Source organism: Delphinapterus leucas, chromosome 2 (assembly GCF_059928025.1).
Source record: "Delphinapterus leucas isolate spDelLeu-1000000601 "Yukka" chromosome 2, BTC_Dleu_Yukka2, whole genome shotgun sequence".
NCBI classification, from domain to species: domain Eukaryota; kingdom Metazoa; phylum Chordata; class Mammalia; order Artiodactyla; family Monodontidae; genus Delphinapterus; species Delphinapterus leucas.
The window spans coordinates 156,217,930-156,236,632 of NC_143130.1; the positions used below are offsets into that span (position 1 = coordinate 156,217,930).

General features: G+C 56.4%; 1 protein-coding gene across 1 annotated transcript; it reads right to left on the minus strand.

The window, feature by feature from the left end:
* Positions 1-1,337: 1,337 nt before the first annotated feature.
* On the minus strand, positions 1,338-18,030 carry ISM2 (isthmin 2). Its single transcript, XM_022576438.3, has 5 exons — positions 17,675-18,030; positions 8,894-9,136; positions 7,451-7,802; positions 5,058-5,141; positions 1,338-3,770 (listed from the first exon to the last, which is right to left on the minus strand). Exons 1-5 carry the CDS (start codon positions 17,804-17,806, stop codon positions 3,253-3,255), a joined length of 1,329 nt encoding a protein of 442 aa, XP_022432146.2. The 5' UTR covers positions 17,807-18,030; the 3' UTR covers positions 1,338-3,252.
* Positions 18,031-18,703: the final 673 nt, after the last annotated feature.

Below are 18,703 nucleotides of genomic sequence, written 5' to 3' on the forward strand. Positions count from 1 at the left end.
ACCTGAGGGGAACCTGTTAAATGCAGGAAAGTGGGCTCCACCCCTAGATACTCTTAGTGGGTGTGGGGTGTGGCCTGTGAGCTTACATTTTAATATCCCAGGTGATATTGATACCAGGGGTGGATTTTGAGAAGCACTTCAACATGTTAAGAAAATCTAATTGTAATAGAGGAGCCAAAGAAGCACATCTGGGTCCCTTTTGTGAACAATGAGACAAAGGATCTGAAACATCCTGTCTTCCAAGAGACGAGGGAGGCCAGCAGGATCTGGCAGGTTTGTACTGTTGGTTGTTTTAAACCCTAGTAAGAATTCAATGTGACCCGTCTTTTTTTTTTTTTTTTAATTTATTTTTGGCTGCGTTGGGTCTTCATTGCTGCATGCTGGCTTTCTCTAGTTGCGACGAGTAGGGGCTACTCTTCGTTGCGGTGTGTTGGCTTCTCATTGCGGTGCCTTGTTGCAGAGCACAGGCTCCAGGTGCACAGGCTTCAGTAGCTGTGGCACACGGGCTCAGTAGTTGTGGCTTGTGGGCTCTAGAGTGCAGGCTCAGTAGTTGTGGCACACGGGCTTAGCTGCTCCACGGCATGTGGGATCTTCCCGGACCAGGGCTTGAACCCGTGTCCCCTGCATTGGCAGGCGGATTCTTAACCACTGCACCACCGGGGAAGCTCTCAACATGACCAGTCTTGCCTAGCCTAGAACCTTTTACGAGGTAACCCAGAGGAGGAAAAATGGGGCAAAAACAAACATCCAGGTGCCTGGGGCAGCTAAGTTAGAAACAGCTGTGGTGTTCGTGCTGGATGCGTAGCCACGGATGGCTCCTGGTATCCGGGATGGGAAGAACAGCCAGGTGAGCCAGGATGGCCTACACTGGACCAGAGCGGGGGAGGGTCCTCTCTGATTTCATGGGCCTCTCCTGGCTCTGATATCAGCGGCTCCTGAAATCCTCCCTTTAACAGGGTCAGTGACCCCTCTGTGATTCTTTCTGCTCACACACAGGTGTTCCCTAACCTGGCAGCCACCTGCACAGCATCTCTTTCTCCTTTGTACAGTTTGAATAAACACCATTTTATAGCTGATCAACGCCCCAGCCCCTTCAAGGCTCCTTTTCAGCCCCCTTTTCTTTAGTTTCTCTCACCTGTGGCCTGACGTGGTAGCAATTTAGCATGTCACTTGGATTAAAAATGGGGCTGGTTAAGTTCAGTCTGGGTAATAGACAAAGCATTAGGTATAGATTAAATTTAGACAGTGTGTTTAAGTGTCAAGGTAAATTATATTAGAAAGGAGGGGAATTAGCCGTTTCCTGTGAAAACAGACTCTGGGATATCTCTATCTTGTTATTTATTTTTTTTAAGTTTCAGCTAAAACATAATTGAAACATTCCTGTGCTAATTGTATTGAATTCCCCAGACAAGAGACAGGGAAGGGAACTTGGCTACCACCTAGTGACCCGAGATCCTGGCCTCTCTGACCCTGTAATATTCTAGTTGCACCAGAGTGCTGTTAGACGGTGATCCCGGACCAGACTAATAAACCTCCCTCTAGGTGTGATGTAATTGGAAATATCTGGCTTTCTGAGTTTCTCCAGGTAGTGGCTCTGAACACACCTTGTCTCATTCTGCTTCCTGATGTGACTTCCCCAAATGCCAGAAGTGACAGTGGAGTGTGTGGTAAGGGTACCAACTAAGGTAGGGCTCTCTCATAGGTGTAGCTCTTGGGACAACTCTGCATTGGATCCCCTTGCAGCAAGTTGCTTGGGGAAGTGGGGTCACTTCCTCTGGTGTAAATGCAATTGATCTATCTGACCAAAGGACTTGGAGTGAATGTGCCCCTAAGGTCCTGCTAGCTCTTCCCTGCCTCCTAGGTAACCCTTTACGAGTTTGAGTAAAGATAACCAAGTAAAGATTACCTAACTGATGTTTAATCTAAACTAAACTCTGCACCCCGGAGCTCTGCTGCCCAGCAGGGTTAGGTAATCACAAACGCAGTCCAGGGGAGCTTGGCTTGGACTGTAAGCAAGGGCTCCCTACACCCCTCTGCTCTGCTGGGGCTCCAAATTCTTCATCAGACAGAATTTGAAAATAAAGTGCTTTATCGCTGAGGTTCCCAGAGAGTTTCAGGGCAGCTGCCTAGGGGCTAGGACTGAAGTTCCCTACTTTTGGAGGCTTTTATGAACAGAGACAGTTGGGATATCAGCATTTCAACCCCACAGAAGGCAAGAAAGTGTGGTTGCAGAGGGAAGGGGGAGATGGGGGGTGAGGGGAGGCAGGGAAGAGGCACGAGGTGTGCTGGGAGAGCTGATCATATGCATCTCTTCCCAACTCTGAGCTCATTGTGTTCAGCGACATCACCTTGGGAGCCTGAAGTGGGCCACAGTGGGAACGTTTACACCACAGAAATTGCCCAAATGCTACAAATTGAGGCTGTCCCCCTGCCACCCCCCAGGAGAGCTGATTTACCAGCTCACCCTGCACATGACCCATCCTTCTGGGCTGGTTCTGAACCCACCCCAAGCCTGGCCGCTGTGCTCATTCAGGGCGCTGTGATCTCCCAGCCCCACACATTCCTACAACCTGGACAGAACAGAGGTGAGCTGGACAAAGAAAGGGACCAGCATTCATTGATCTGTTCCGCACCTGGATCCTGCCTTGTCTTGGCTGCCACGGCCTGTCTATCCACTTACGGTCCCACTGATGGCCTTCAGCCCTAGACTGAAGTGGTGTCCAACGAAAGGCTGCTCAGGGCTGAGGTTAACCCTCCCAGCGGGGGTGGGCAAGTGGGCCACGTGCGACCGCTCAGCGCTGAGGAGGGCTGCTGGCCCAGGGCTGGTTGGCTGCTGGCCCGCGGGCTGGGATGACGAGACTGGCCCTCACGGCTGGGGCTCTAAGTGACTCACTGCAGGTCCCGGGAATCAGGGTGTGTGGAGAGCCGGGCACACACCTGAGCACAGAGGGAGAGGGAGGACAATGGGTGTCCAGGCTGCGACAGCGCCTCCCAGTGGGCAAGAGGTAAGGCCGCCACAGATACGCATCTCGGGGCAGCCCCGGGGGCCTTGGGAGCTGAGCTCCCTCCTCTCACCCTGGGCCTTATACACTCTTCAACCTTTTCCCCAACCCCACACCGACACCTGGGGTGCTGACCTCCCCGCCTCAGGTTCAAAGGCAGAGGGCTCGAGGCACCAGACTGGCCTCACCAGGTCTGGGCCAGGCAGGGTGAGCGGCCCGTGAGGAAAGTTCTCCAGCACAGCAGCCCTCATTAGAACTCCTTGGCCTCCTGCAACTGCGCCAGGTATTCCTCCTCGGGGGGGTTGTCCGTGCAGGCCCGGCCATTGTTCGGGGGCCGCACAGCGTGGTAGCGGCTCCAGTCCCCCTTACACAGGATCCAGGGCAGCGTGTCCACCTTGAAGTGCAGCTCGGGCGAGAAGTCGGTGCTGACGAGGTCGGGCGCGCCGGCGCCCTTGCCTCGGGTCAGCAGCCGGCTGCCCGCGTCGTAGCAGCAGTGCTGGGCGGCCAGTGTGCTGCTCTCCCCGGACAGCAGAGAGCGCAGGCAGAAGCGGGCCGTGGGCTGGTACACGTCCAGGCGCTCACGTGGGCCGCTGGCGTCCCTCCACCGGAAGCTGCGGCCCTGGTGCTCGTCCTGCAGGCTCACAGCGCTGGACACGGCCTCCAGCGGGTACGCACACGGGCAGCTGGGCAGGTCCCGCAGCACCTGGCTCAGGTACTTGGCTAGGAAGTCACTCTTGCAGTTCAGCCACTTCTCACAGCTGTCCACATCTGCAGAGGGCAGGGGAGCGTGGGAAAGGGACCGGTCAGCCCCTGGGGTGGGGGGGACTGGTCAAGGGCCAATGCACGGAGGGGGAACGCCTAGGCCCCAGCTGGTGCAAAGCTGTGGCTTGGTAGGGCCGTAGGGGCAGGAGGGGAAGGACCCACACCAGAGCGGGGGGCAGTCTGACGTGGCCGCCGCTGTTAACAGATAAGGGCAACCACACACCACTCAGGTAAGCTGAAGCAACAGGCCGTAGCTGAATGGACATCGGCCAAGGGGCTGGAGGAGGGGCCTACAGGCCCTCTGCGGAGCTAGGCCTTGTCCCTTTAGATGCTGGATGGCGGGAAAGATCCTGGGATCGTGGGGAATGAGCTGGGGCGGGTGGGGGCAGGGACAGCAGTTTTAGCCTCTTGGTAAGAAAATGTTTCACAGTTTTCACCACTGGCCCATTCTTGTTCTTAACTTTGCCTTTCTTAGGCTCACTCTGTCTTTCTGGGCCCCCTGCGACCCCTCTGTCTATGCTGCCCTCCCCCCCTCTCCCTACCTTGGAAAATGTGGCCTCTGACCCTGGCCACCCAGAACAAACTGCTCCTCCCTCTTTGCTGCAGACCCTTGGGCCCACTTGGCAGTGCTGTACCTAAGTTGGTTGTGTGTGTCTTTCCCCCGAAGACCTGAGCCCCTTGAGGGCAGGGACTGGGCTTGGTCTTCTGGGAATCCCCTGCCCCACACAGGGCCGGGTGCACCCTCCCGGCTCAGTGAGCTTCTGTGGCGTTGAGCATAGGACCCATCTGCAAGGGGGCTGTGGGCAGCTGCCTGCCTCCTTGTGGGGTGCAAGAGACACAGGTGTGGAGTGTGCTGGGGAAAGCGCGGCCCGCTCCAAGCTGCTGGAAGGGGCAGTCCTGGAGCTCTGGACCCTGACCTGTTTTTGAGGGCAACTGCTCCCCAGACAGAGCCTGCCAGGAGCCTCCAAGAGTGACCAGGGAGTGGAAGCTAGAATGTCCCCATCCTATCCTGCTGCCAGGGAGCGTACGCCCCACTAGATGGTCTCCAAGCTCTGGGCTCCCCTCAAGACCTTCTTCCCAGAAGGAATATCAGGCTGGGAAAGGCCAATGGACCTGGCTAGGGGGTTTGGAAATGTTACGGTCCCCTTGCTGGGGAGGCTAACCTTCCACCTGGAAGATGTACCCTCTGCCTCAGTGGATGGAGGCAAGATTCCTGCCCGCGCAGTGAGGCTCCACCTTCCCAAGAGAGGTTTCCCCCAAACCCCCAGGGGCAGGGCCTAGCCCCCCACTGACCTGGGCTGAGCAAGTCCGTAGAATTGTGGGCCAGGGGCCGCCACCCCTCACTGGGGAAGCCCAAGGAGTCCTTGTCCTCAGCGCCTTTGGGAAGAGAGGAGGCCAGGCTGGTGGTGCCGCAGGGCACCTCTGTGCTCCCGATGGGAGCCCAGCCCTCACTAGGCTCTCGGTGCCCGTGGCATCTGGGACAGGCCTGGCACAGGGCAGGACCACCATGTGTGTGAGCTTCCTGCCTCCCCTCTCCCAAGCCCACCCTATACAAGGCTTACATGCCCACATTCCCAGGGGACCAAGTTCAGCGTGTAAGCCGCTCCATCTGCAGGAGCTGCGGCTCATCTCACCAGGACAGGGGGGCAGGTCGCAGGCACGGGACTCAGTGGCAGTGCAGGTGTAGCCACAGGGCCGAGTCCTCTGCTGGCTGCCGCTGCCGCAGCTCCCACTGCAGGGAGACCAGCGGCTCCATTCCTCTTGAAGCTGAGTCTGCGTCAAGGCAGGGAGCCAGGGGTGAGGAAGCAGAGCCCACGGGGTGCCTTGGTGCGAATTAGCAGAAGGCACCCCTTCCTTGGGAGGATACGGCCCGGGCCAGGACACCCCTAGCGGACGGAGCATGGGCTGAATTTCAGCCCCACTAGTCTGCTCATCTGGGTACCCCTGTGCAGTGAACACCCGGGCAAATGCAGAAGGTGTCACAACTCCCAGCCTCCCACTCTGTGCCCACACAGCAACGAAGAGGTAAAGCCACCTGGAGGCCACCTGCCCACTGCTGAGGGGACCTTGGGCAAGTCCCCCGACATCTCTGAGCTACAGTTTTTGTGCCAATCAAAACCAAGAGTGACAATACTTCCCTGGCACTGGGGGTATTAAAGAATGTCCCTGCTCCCCACGTCCTGGTCTGAGGGACCCAAAATGCACCACGACAGTACCCACAGGCCTTTGGCTGCACGGGCCTGAGACCCAGGGCTCTCTGTGGAACCCCCAAAGTACTGACACACACACCCAGCTCTCTCCTCGCTTCCCAGGCAGGCCTGAGCAGGCTGGTACCAAGTGTTTAAGGAAAATCAATGGAAGAAAAGCTGAAAGTCATGAAAATTCTGCCTGTTAGCTTACATGACTTTGGTGAAATGGAAAAAGCCTGCTACAACTTAGTCTGAACCAACGATGAGACAGCAGGGCTCTGGGGAGAAGTGCTATAACTGTGTGTGAAACATGTGTGTACCCAGGGAAAACTGAAACTGCAATATGCAAAAATAAAAATGCCTGGGGGCTTCCCTGGTGGCGCAGTGGTTGAGAGTCCGCCTGCCGATGCAGGGGACACGGGTTCGTGCCCCGGTCCTGGAAGATCCCACATGCCGCGGAGCGGCTAGGCCCGTGAGCCATGGCCGCTGAGCCTGCGCGTCCGGAGCCTGTGCTCCGCAACGGGAGAGGCCACAACAGTGAGAGGCCCGCGTACCGCAAAAAAAAAAAAAAAAAAAAAAGTGCCTGTCATGGGGCGGGGGACAGGCTTTAGGTGGTATTTTCTGAATAGTCTACGTTGTTATGTTGCTTTCTAAAAAAAACGTAATAGCCAATACTTTGTTTACTATGTACTGGCACTTTAAAAGTACTAACTCACGGGCTTCCCTGGTGGCACAGTGGTTGAGAATCTGCCTGCTAATGCAGGGGACACGGGTTTGAGCCCTGGTCTGGGAGGATCCAACATGCCGCAGAGCAACTAGGCCCATGAGCCACAACTACTGAGCCTGCGCGTCTGGAGCCTGTGCTCCGCAACAAGAGAGGCCGCCATAGTGAGAGGCCCGCGCACCGCGATGAAGAGTGGCCCCCACTTGCCACAACTAGAGAAAGCCCTCGCACAGAAACGAAGACCCAACACAGCCAAAAAAAATAAATTAATTAATAAACTCCTACCCCCAACATCTTCTTAAAAAAAAAAAAAAGTACTAACTCACTTACTACTCTCTACACCCAATTCTACATAGTCAGGGTTGTGCCCATGTCCATTTTAGAGAAGAAGGAACTGAGGCCCAGAGAGGTTAACCTGCCCAAGGTCACTCAGCTGGTAAGCAGCAGACCCAGGATTCAAACTCACACAATCTGAAGGTGAGGTCAGTTGTGAGTGGTGGGATTTATAATATTTCTTAATTTGTTGGAAACGGATATGAATATATATATTATTAATAAATGTCTGTTCTGCTTAGGGGATCTCAGGGCTGTTGTGAGGGTCAAATGTTTGAAAAACAAACAAACTTTGCAAGCTATGGGTAATGCTTGGCTGATGATGGTGTCTGCGCAGGCCTAGGCTCCAGGCCTCCCCAGCTGCCCCTGCCCGGGAAGCTCTCACCCCCATTTCCACTCAGGACCCCCAGGGCCGGGGATGTCAAGATGGGGGAGCTCACCGGAGCTATCAGGCTCCTTGAAGGCCCGGTCCCCGGGGGACAGCCAGCCCCGCTCCCAGCCTCCTGCGCCCCCACTGAACCCATGCTCTTGGTCATCGTCGTCTTCCTCGTCGTGGTCCTCTTGGTCCTCACTCTCACGGTACTCTGGAGGGTAATCCTCCTCTTCCCCTGCGGCTCTGCCCTTGAGACTGGGCCTCCCTTCCTCGCCCTCCAGGTAGCCCCAGAATAGGGGCCAGAAGAGTTCCTTGGCCGGCAGCCAGCTGGGGGCCCCCTGGGACCAGCGATTGTTAGGCTCAGCCAGCAGGTCCATCTCCACCTCAGCCTGGGGGTCCTCCACCACTTCGATGGTCACCTGCAGAGGTACAGACACACCCGGCCAGTGAGGGAGGGCTCAGAGCCAGACTCCAAAGGCAGGGGAGATGACAAGCCTGGGGGCAGGGGGAGAGGCCCAACCTTTTCTCCAAACCAGCCCATTCTTTTGGTCCACCTTCTTGGTCTCCCCGGGCACAGAGGGTCACAGTCTAAGACCTGGCTGTGCATCAGAATCTGCTGGAGATTCCTGAGCCCCTGACCCCACCCCAGACACGGATTTAACTGGTGTGTGAGGTAGGGCCAGGCGTAGTGGTCCTAACACGTGCCGGGGTGGAGACCCACTCATTTAAGAAAAGCTGGGTTTGAATTCTGGCTCCAGCAGCCCACAGGCTGCGCAACTGCTGGGGCCACTGACGGCCCTGAATCTCCATTTCCTCATTCTAGGGCCAGAAAATGAGGCCAAATGACAGCAGATCCCCACAACAGCCCTGGGGAGGGCTCTCGCCCACTACATCGTGGACAGGAAATAAGTAACGTGAAACCATTTATGTGAAAGTGAACTTTAAAAACGTCACTTTGGGCTATTACAAAGCGATAGGAGGTCACAGAACAAAATTTGGGGAAAGGAACAAGCCAAATATAAAGAAGAAAATGGAAATCACCCATATTCCATCTCTGACAGGTAACATTTTGGTGATTAACCTTCCAAGTTTAGATATAGAGACACACAGACACACACACACACACACACACACTTTTAAACAACTTTAGAATGTTGTGTGTTCTATATTTTTGTGACCTTTTTTCTCTTTTGGTGAAAATGTTTTGTAAGCTATACATGGTACACAAAATGCAGGAATTATTGTCATTAGGGATTCGGGACTGATGGTGGAGTATGTAAACTGGAATTCCACCAACCCCTCTAGTTTTCTCTCCCATAAAGCCCCTCTGGTGGGCAGGTCACCACCCACTGCTCCACAGGCAGGGCAGGGGCTGTCACCTTCTCCGACCTGCACAGGACCCCTGCCCTCCAAGCAGTACCGGATGGGACACCTGACCTCAGAGCTGAGCTCTTCAGCCCAGCTTCTCTCCAGGTGTCCACTGGGCCCACGGCGCCCCTGTAGCTCTCACCTGGATATTGGGGTTTGGGGCACTCAAATCTGTGTTGGCCAATCCCGGCAGCTTCTGCAGCTCCAGCAGCAAGGGAGCGTCCTCCAGGGTCCCGGGCAAGGAGGTCTTGTCCAGGGTCAGGGCTGCTGGCTCAGTGAGAGCCCAGCGCCTGTGTCGGCGCAGCCCTGCCTGGAGGCGGGCTCTGGAGAGCAGAGGGGGCTCCTCTTCTTCTCTAGGAGAGCTGGGGTCTGGGGAGGCCGAGACCTGAGGGAGAGATGGGAGGGAGGGGTGCCTGAGGTCAGCGCCCATGCGAACCCGGAAAAGGCTGGTGGGGGGTGGGAGCAGGGGGAGATTCGGGAGCCCTGGGGGCAGACCAAGTCACAAACTCGCCTGGAGACCGTGTATCCAAACGTGTCTGCTTTAACACCTCAGAGGGTGGACGGCGTCCACAAAGCACTCGGGCAAATGATGCCAGCGCGAGGCACGAGAAGGAGGGTTCAAATCAGGTTTCTACACGTGGAAGAGACACAATCCAACCTGCTCATTTCACAGATGAACAAACTGAGGCCCAGAGGGGAAGTGAGATGTTTAAGGCGGTGGCTCCAAAGTGCAGTTTGCAGACACTTGCCTCAGAATCCCCCAGGGCCCTTGTCAGAGAACAGACACCCAGGCCCTCCCACGTCAGGGCAGGAAGGCTCAGGAAGGCCGACAGGGGCGTGGGCAGCAGACCCAGGCCCTTCCCCTCGGCACACTCCCCTGCCACCTGGCCTTCCCAAGCCATCCGTGCGGGGGCTGTATTTCTTGGCATCCCTGACCACAGCAACCTTCCTCCGCCTGCTCACGTGGGGCCCGGCCCCTTTTCCTATTCCAGGCTGCTTGTGTGGCCGTCTGTCTGCCAGTTAATCCCCTCCACCAGCCAGTGCCATGAGGTCCACACTGGGACTGTCCTTGATGCAGCTCAAACACTAAGTGAAAGCAGTCCTGGATGTCTCTGACTCTTGCTCTGGCCTTCTCTGCTCAGGCGGTGGAGCACTGGGTCGGCACCTACCTCCAGGCTGCAGCCATTGCCCAGGTCTCTACACCAGGGCAGAAAGAGCCCTGTCCAGGGCTGCCTTGTGAGCCTCAGGGGCCAGGAGCCTGTGGACCCTGCCTCACCCAGGCCACAGCCTCACCCAGGCCACAGCCTTCTTTCTCCCTCTACACCAGGGCAGAAAGAGCCCTGTCCAGGGCTGCCTTGTGAGCCTCAGGGGCCAGGAGCCTGTGGACCCTGCCTCACCCAGGCCACAGCCTTGAGCCCACCTCCCGCCTCATACCTTGGACAGTGTGGTACGGCTGAAAAACATGGGTCTGGAGAGTCAGATCAGCTTGGGTTCAAATCCCAGCTCTCCTTCTCACTTGCTCATTCAATTTGATGATTTCGCACCAACAAAATGAGAATAATAATTCCTACCTGGAAGGATTGTCAGAATTTTATTTATCAAACACTTCCACAGCATCCACTGTGGCAGGCACTATTCTAAACACTTAGATCACTCGTTTAATCCTCCCAACAACCCTCAGAGGTAAGGGCTAGCTGTCATCTCCATTTTGATCATGAAAACTAAGGCACAGAAAAGGCAGGTAACTTGCCTGAGGTCACACAGGCATTTACTGTTAGAAGCAGGACTTGAACCAGGCAGCCAGAGCTCACACTCTTAAACAGCATGCTCCAACACTGCAGGTGGGAGCGCTGAGAGTCTACTTCACATATCAGGGGCTGAATCAGTCTTGTTTCTCATGTCTCTCCCCTTTGACCCCCTCCTTCTGTGGTCCCCAGAGGCCTGGCTCCAAGGCTCCTGCACTGGGACTTCCCTGGTGGTCCAGTGGTTAAGACTCCACGCTTCCACTGCAGGGAGCACGGGTTCGATCCCTGGTCAAGGAACTAAGATCCCGCATGCCATGTGGCGCAGCCAAAAAACCAAACCAAAACAAAAAACAGAACCAAAACAAACAAGGCTCCTGCACTAAACACCTGGTCCCAGGGCAGCCGTGGGCCCATCTCAACCGGGGCCCAGAGTCTCTCGATGAGTGAAAGTGTTCTGGTCCAGATAGCCGGGACGGATGAGCAGAAGATGGATAGATGAGTAATGGAACAACCCAACCCCTTCTCTGGCCAATCCTGGAGGCCTGGAGCATCCCCAGATGCCACCTTCCTAGCAGTTCCCACCCATAATTCCACGGAAGCCCTAACTGTCCCCACAACTTTGCACAGCAGTTCCTCTGTCTGCAGCCTCTGGGCACAGAAACAGGCAGACGTGGGGCAGCAGCAGTTCAGGGTCTGCAGCCTTTCTAGCTGATTTACATGCCCCAGCCTCCTGGGCACAAACACCAGGTTTCATCTGCGGACATTTGGCAATGACATTTGTAGTTGTCACAGCTGGGGCGGGGAAAGGGGTGCTACTGGCATCTAGTGGGTAGAAACCAGAAATCTTACAATGCATACATAGCACAACCTCACAGCAAGGATTATCCAGCCCAGAATGTCAACAGTGCTGCGGTTAAGAGACCCTGCTCTAGGGTCAGGCTGCCTGCGTCTGAATGCCAGTGGTGGCCTGGCTTCTGACCTCTGGGACCCTGGCAGGCGACATAACCTCTGTGAGCGTCCTCATCTGTAAAATGGGAAACGGTGATGGGAGAGGGCTGGCACCGAGCAGGCATTCAAAGTGTCCGTTTCCAGCCCTCCCCACCCTGGTGCCCAATCGGACCAGACGATGAGCAGAGGCCACAGAAAGCCCTGGCTCAACATCACAGCCACACACACCACCCTTCCTCTCTTGGAGCCTCCTGCCCTGTGTGTCAGCCCCTGGGGAACTCCCCGGAGTGGAGGGGGACATCTGATCTTAGTTTGGGTTTCCTGAGAAGCCGACGCTGAGACAAAGATTCAAGGGCAAGTGGTTCCTTTGGAAAGTGATCCCTGGAGACACCAGCAGGGAGTGAGGCAGCAAGTCAGGGAGGGAGGCAGCTAATAAAGAATGCTCCATGGAGCCAGTGACCACGGTGCACAACTGGAGCGCATCCCACTGGGCGCCTCAGTTATGCCAATGGTCATCGGTTGAGGGAGGCTGGGTGGGGGAGAGGATGGGCACTCCAGGAGCTTCGGGCTGGCCATGCACAGCTCAGAGCAGGCCCTAGTGCCAGCAAAAGCCCTCAGGCAACTGGAAGTGAGGCCTGCAGGGATGTGGGCAGAGCACTCAGAGCCCTGACGTGTAAGCACCGTCTGAGCGCATCTTCCGTACCGCGCCTGGACCACGCCCTTTACATACCTTCTGACACTTACTCCAGCTAGGGTGTAAGCTCCGTGCAGGTAGAAATGTTTGTCTGCTTTGTTCACGCTGTATCGCATGCCTAGCACAGTGCCTGGCACGCTACAGGCGCTCAGTAAATCATTTCTGAGTGATTGAATGAATGCCAGCACTGATGAGGGGTGAGTGTGACTATCTCTGTGTTAACGATGAGGCTGTGGAGGCTCAGAGAGGGTAAGGGGTTTCCATAAGGTCTCACAGGTTACAGTATGGGAGCTTAGGTTCAAACTCAGCTCTGCCGGATCTCAACGCCCAGGCATCGGTGCACACGCGCCTGCGCAGACACTCAGGCCAATTACCCCTCAAGGGCAACCCCCTCTGCATTCAAAAAGCGCTTCGGCTTTCATCTTCTTGCCTGGCCCCGAAGGTGGTGGTAACGAGTGCAGGCTGGAGGCCACATCACCTGGGATCAAACCCCAACTTGGACACCTACTGGCTGTATGACCGTGGGCAGGTTACTTAATCTGCCTTAGTTTCTCCTCCTGTAAATTAGGGAAACGGCCGGCCATCCCTGTCTCATAGGGCTGTTGAGTTAGAACGGCGCCTGGCACATGCAGTGAGTGTTACCTAGAGGTGCTGATAGATAGTTCTCAGAGAGAGAGCGGGCAGCACCCCTCTCACCAGCACGGTGTTGGTTCTTTACATCTTATTTGGTTTGAAGACCGCCCCCCTCCACTACTGATGCAGATCTCTGGGCGGTGTATTTCCATGACATTCTGAAGCAACTTTGGAGGCTCCCGCCTGTTTAAGAACACCTGCCCTATCCCATGGAACCACCTCCCACATCTTTTATGCTTAAATGTGGAGTTTCACACGTGTACAAATACACAGCTCCATTCTTTTGGGGATGGTGTCATTACCCAGATAAACACGAGATATATAGATATACACCAAGATATGTCCCCACCATTCATTCTCTCTCTCTCTCTCTCTCTCTCTCTCTCTCTCTCTCACACACACACACACACACACAAACACGGGCCCAGGCATATGCTCCCAGGCTTGGCAGGGCAGCCCTGACCCATGTGTTTCCAGTTAACATAAGAGCCCCCCCCACCCACAAACCCTTACTGCATTGCTTGAGCATTGCCTGCTAACCTGCTTCAGCTCCCCTCACAGTCCCCCCACTCTCCCTTCTCCCCTCTGCCTCTTCTCAGGGGTCAGGAACTTGTTCCGGATAATGAAATCCAGTTGCCAGGTGCAGTCCAGCATCTCTCCTCTGCGCAGCCACTGCTAAGGCCCGGGCGCCTCCCTACAGAGCCCGGCTGCACACACAGTCACCACGGCTTCCTGGAGGTGCTGGAGCCCCATCATTCAAAGGCGGTTGCTTCTCCAGACAGGCCAGAGGACCACCGGCAGAGGAGTGGGGTTGGATGTCACCCTCCTCGCTGGTGTGCGCTGTTCTAACCCAGCCCACCCTGGCCTGGGAGGGAGACCTACCTCAGAGCACGCCCTCCAAGCCCCAGGGCTGGCTTCATGCTGTGTGACCTGTGCACTTGCACAGCACGCTGCACAGGGTTTACTGCTCTGCTGTTGCCATCTTGAAATGCTTAGAGACCCCACGTTTTCATTATGCACTGGGCCCCATGAACTACGTAGCCAGTGCTGTCGAGCACCCTGCAGATACGGACCCAATGAATCCTCACAACCACGAGGTACCAGCATCACCCTCACTTCCTAGAGGAGGCAGCCAAGGATCCGAGGGGTGGAGGAACTTGCTCAGGGTTACACGGGGGGCTGGCAGACCAGGTTTTGAGGCAGATGAGCTGGCTAGAGAGTCTGTGCTATTAATCCTTGTGCTTTGCCAGCTCCGGGCACGGGCAGCACCTTCTAGTTCACTGCCTGCCACTGTGGGGTGTGGAATGTGTCGAATGAACAAAACACTAGGACAGGATTTTCTGCTTTTCATATCCATCCTTCCCGTTGATCCTCATAACAACCAAGTGAGGTGAGAAGGGCAGGGACGATTAGGAGACTGAGATCCAGTGAGGCTGGGACTTGCCTGGGACCACTGAGCAGCCCAGCCTCCAGGTCTCAGTTCCTGACCTTCCTTCTCTCCCTCAACCACCTTTCCAGTGGTTCTGACCTCTCAGAGAGAGAAGAATGGTCTGGAGGGAGAACAAAGTTCACAGTCAAGAGGCGGGAAGGTGCCCAGCTGCAGGAGGTGGCGGAGGGCAGGGCCACAGGCTCGCCTCACACAGACCTGGGTTCCAGTTCCCCTTCTGTCAGTTGCTCACTGATTAGGCCAGAAAGACCCCAACCAAAGAAGGCCTATCTTCAGAAAAATACCTGCTTCTCGGTGCCACCCACCTGGCAGATGAGACCTTTCAACCCACCATGCCCCTCCTGCAGTCCAGGCCCTGCTGCCAGGTAACTGGCTGGATGATGCACCAGGACTGAAGTGCTGCCTAAGTACCCCTACCACATGCATGACGCTGCCCCGGGTTTGGGGAGCTCCTTCCTCTGTGTTTAGTCCTTCATCTCAGCCTGCACCCTCACAAAGTACTTCCTCCCATGGCAGCTGAAGCCCTGCTGCCGCAGCATGAAATGTGCCCAGCTCTGCCCCGTGGGGGAATCCTTCCTGCGGGACAGTCCTTGAAGCCGAGGAGCTGCCCTCTATCAATTCTTCTCTCTTGCCTAGTTCTAACCTCCATTACCCTCTTGTGGCTGCAAGTCCCCAGCTCCCCTCCGCCCTGCCCCAGGGTCTTCCCTTGCTGGCCTAGGAGGTCGTGGGTGCCAGGGTTAGGTGCCCAGGGGCTGGAGAATTAAGCAAAGCTGGGTTTGGATCCTGGCTTAGTTATTGGACCCATTGTCAGTTTCCTTGTCCTTCAAATGAGGACAAGACTATAGGAACACAAAATGCCCTGCAGCTGTTTGGGTGGTGTTCTGATCCCGACTAGAATAGAAGATACCCAAGGCAGAGCTGTATCATTCTTTGCTCGTCCAGCACCCAACAAATTGCGTGGCCCCAGCCCCTTGTAACGACGAGGCCACCCACGTGGACAGTGCTTTCTCACCCCGCATGCCACCCAACAAAGTGGGTTCTCATTCCCACTCGACTATGCGAGTAAACTGAGGCTCAGCAACAGGCCTGCCCAGAGAGAGGATGGCATATTTTGTTCACGATAGTAATGATTTCAAGACTTTAGATGAGCAGGCTGGAGCATGACACGCAAAGGTCTCAGTGTAGCTCTGGAAAGACAGACCTGGCTCCCAATCCCAGTGAGGCTCACCATCTCTGTGCCTCGATTGTTTTCATCCGGAAAATGGGAATGATGCCCATGTCAGACATTTGACAATGAACTAACATCATGTTAAGTACTTTGTACTGAGTCTGCCAGGCCCAAGGGATGCTTACTGCCCTGCAGTCATCCTACACCTTTGGATCCAGGGGGGGTTTATGTCCTTCAGCTTCTTCACAAAGCCCCCTGGGCTGGTCAGCGATGTCTGACACATCACCAAGGCCCTAGAATAGCAGTGTGCACTCTCTCAACATGATTCCTCAGCTCACACCTTCGATGTGTGACTGCTTTAGCACACATCATCCACACTTGGGAAACAATGTTTGAGCTGGACGGGACCATGGAGGTGACTTAGCCCCTCATTTCAAATGTCAGGAAATTGTCCAAGGGGAGTCACACATGAGTTAATAACCAGCTGGGACCAGAACCCCAGGCCTCGGGCTCCAAGCTCTGTTTTTCCTCCATGCCAGTAATTTGTTTGAAAATGTTTCTGAGGGCTCTGCCAGGCTCTATACCAGGGCTGGGGATGTGACTTTGGCTCTGAAATAACTCATCCTCTGGGCTGGCCTTGGGGGAAGATCTGGCAAACATACTAAAAATAATTACAATCAAAGGGGTAAGTAAAAAAGTATGCCAATTCAGTTAATTTTATTTCCATTGTCATCTCCACTGAGGAAGTGGACTGGCCAGAGGCTGTTCAGTTCCTCTAGATTTGTCTTCAGCTGTGGCTCCTAACAACGGGCAGGAAGAGCGGGTATCCCACAGGAAATAACGTCTGGCTCTGGGCAGTGGGTGCTACAGGCATCTAGTGGGTAGAGGCCAGAGATGCTGCTAAACATCCTACAATGCTACAACTCACAACAAAGAAGTGTATAATCCCAAGATGATGGTAGTGTGGAGGTTGAGAACGCCTGGTCTACAGGATGTACTCTCAACAGGGGGAAAAATTAGATCTTGGAGGAGGAGGCAAAAAAATCTAAGTATTATTGCAAAACAATGGTTTGTAACACTCCAAAGGGACTTAGTGCATGAATAGAGAGCATATCTGTGGTATTAAAATTTCATGGGGGAGGCACTTAGAACAAATAGAGTCTAAAAATCTCCTTAGGAGGGAGGGCAGTCATGAAAAAAAGATGGACAAACAAGGGTCCACAGAGACCACCCCCCCCCCTAAAATGCAGGGGACGTGCTTTCTTCCCGTTGCCTCTGGAGGGCCTCAGCAGCCTGGGCACTGACAGGGCCCCAAGCTCAGGCTCTCGCTCACTTCACTGCTCTCCTGCACCCGCCTCGGGCCCTGAGTGTCCTCATCTGGAAAATGAGAAGAGCCACTCCGGCCTCCCCCTAGAATTGCTCCGTGCACTGAGAGGCCAGGACCCCCTGCCACACAGGCCTGCTCCCGTGAACCCTGCAACAAGTCTGGCGGGCTTTGTCCCCATGGGGATGAGTCCGCTGTGGTCCAGGAGGGAACGGCTGGACCGTTGACCCCTGGCGACGGGAGACGCGGGTTTTGACAGACGGTGATTTCTCTTCGTGTCTAAACTACTCTTGGTCTCACTCCTCTGTCTTCGGTCGCCCGCAAAAGCCCACTCACAGCCCCTCCCCACCCCCAGAAAGCGCTCCTCTACCTCTTACCGACCTCTTCTGCTTGTTCAAGTACCTAATGATATAAAGGTCCCACCCAGCAAGTTGGAGGCCCCCACTTACTACCTCACCTTCTCTCAATTCACACCCCAAAGGACCCAAATCCTTTGAAGATTTGATTGAAGAGGCTGCACCAGGGGCTCACTTCACCGCTGGAACCTCAGCAACACCCGCCCGCCACTCCGCAAAGCGCTGCGGTCCTTGAGCATCCTCCGGACTCCTCTCGGAGCGCGCACCTGAACCGCATGGCTGCAGGAGAGGTTCGCTCAGGGCGAGGCGGCCGCGGGGACGCGGCGGGCGGATGGGAAATGAAGCCGGGAGGCTGCAGGGTGTCTGCGCACCAAACTCAGCACAGAAGTAACGTTTCTCCCCAGGGTGACCTGCTTCACAGCCCGGGGGTGTTTTCCGCAGGTCCGGCGCACTTGGCCGCCGCCCGATGCCCGCCGACGTCCGGGCCGGTCCCGCCCCTCGCACTCGGGGGCCACCACTCGCGTCCCGGTCCTGCTCCCCGCGCGGCCAGAGCTGGGGGCCGGGGGAGCAGGGACCCAGCGCGCCGCAGCCCGCGCCGCGCCGCTCACCTCCGCCAGCCTCACGTGGCTCCAGCCGGGGCCCCGCGGCTTCCGCAGGGGGAGCGCTCGCACCGCGGCCAGCAGCGCGGTCAGCAGCACCACGCAGAGGGGGAGCGCCGCGCGGCCGGGGAGTCGAGGCATCCTCTCCCTCCCGAGGCTGCTCCGCCCGGCGCCTTCGCGCCTCCCGGGCCGCTCCGGCGAGTCGGTTGACGCCGGGCCTCGCCTCCTCCGGGGGCGGGAGCGCTGGGACGGCGGCGCAGGCCCGGCAGCGCCAGCGCTCAGGGCCCGGGAGGGGAGCTCCGGCGGCCGCGGGGGCGCGCGGGGCGGGGGCGCGCGGCTCTCCTTTCTCTCTCTCTCTCTCTTCTCTGATCTCTCTTCTCTCTCCTCTCTCTCTTCTCTCTCTTTTCTCTCTGTCTTCTCTCTCTTCTCTATCTACTCTCTCCTCTCTCTTCTCTGTCTGTCTGTCTCTCTTTTCTCTCTCTCCTCTCCTCTCTCTTCTCTCTCTCTCTCTTCTCTCTCTCTCTCCCTGGCCCGGCGTGGGCGCCCCGGCTGCTCTCAGGTCGGCGCTCGGGGTGTCCCCCGCCCTCCCCGGAGGGGTGGCCCCTCGCGCTCCCGGACAAGTCTTGGCCCAGCGAGCGGCTCCCTTTGATCTGGCCGCCTCCCCGCCCTGAGTGCCCGCCGCTGTCGCCGGCGCAGCCCCAAACGAATTCCTGTTCGGGGAAAGTCGCAGCCCACTTGCCGGCGCTCTCCAGTCCACCTGTGCGACTCCTGCGGGGTCCTGAGGGCGACGCCGGGGCTCACCGACCGCCAGAGCCTCGCGGGCTAGGGACGCGCCGCAGCCCAACGCGGGAGCCTTCAGCTCTTGGGCAAATGTGCACCAAGGTAGGGTGGCTTGGGGAGGAAGGCCTGGAAGTAACTCCCCCAAGGCTCTTCCAGCTCCCCTGCTGGAGGTGGAGACTCGAAAAAACACCTGCCACTCTACACTCAATTTCCCAGCACTTCAAGAGCCAGGAGAGAGCTGAGACTCAGATGTGAGGA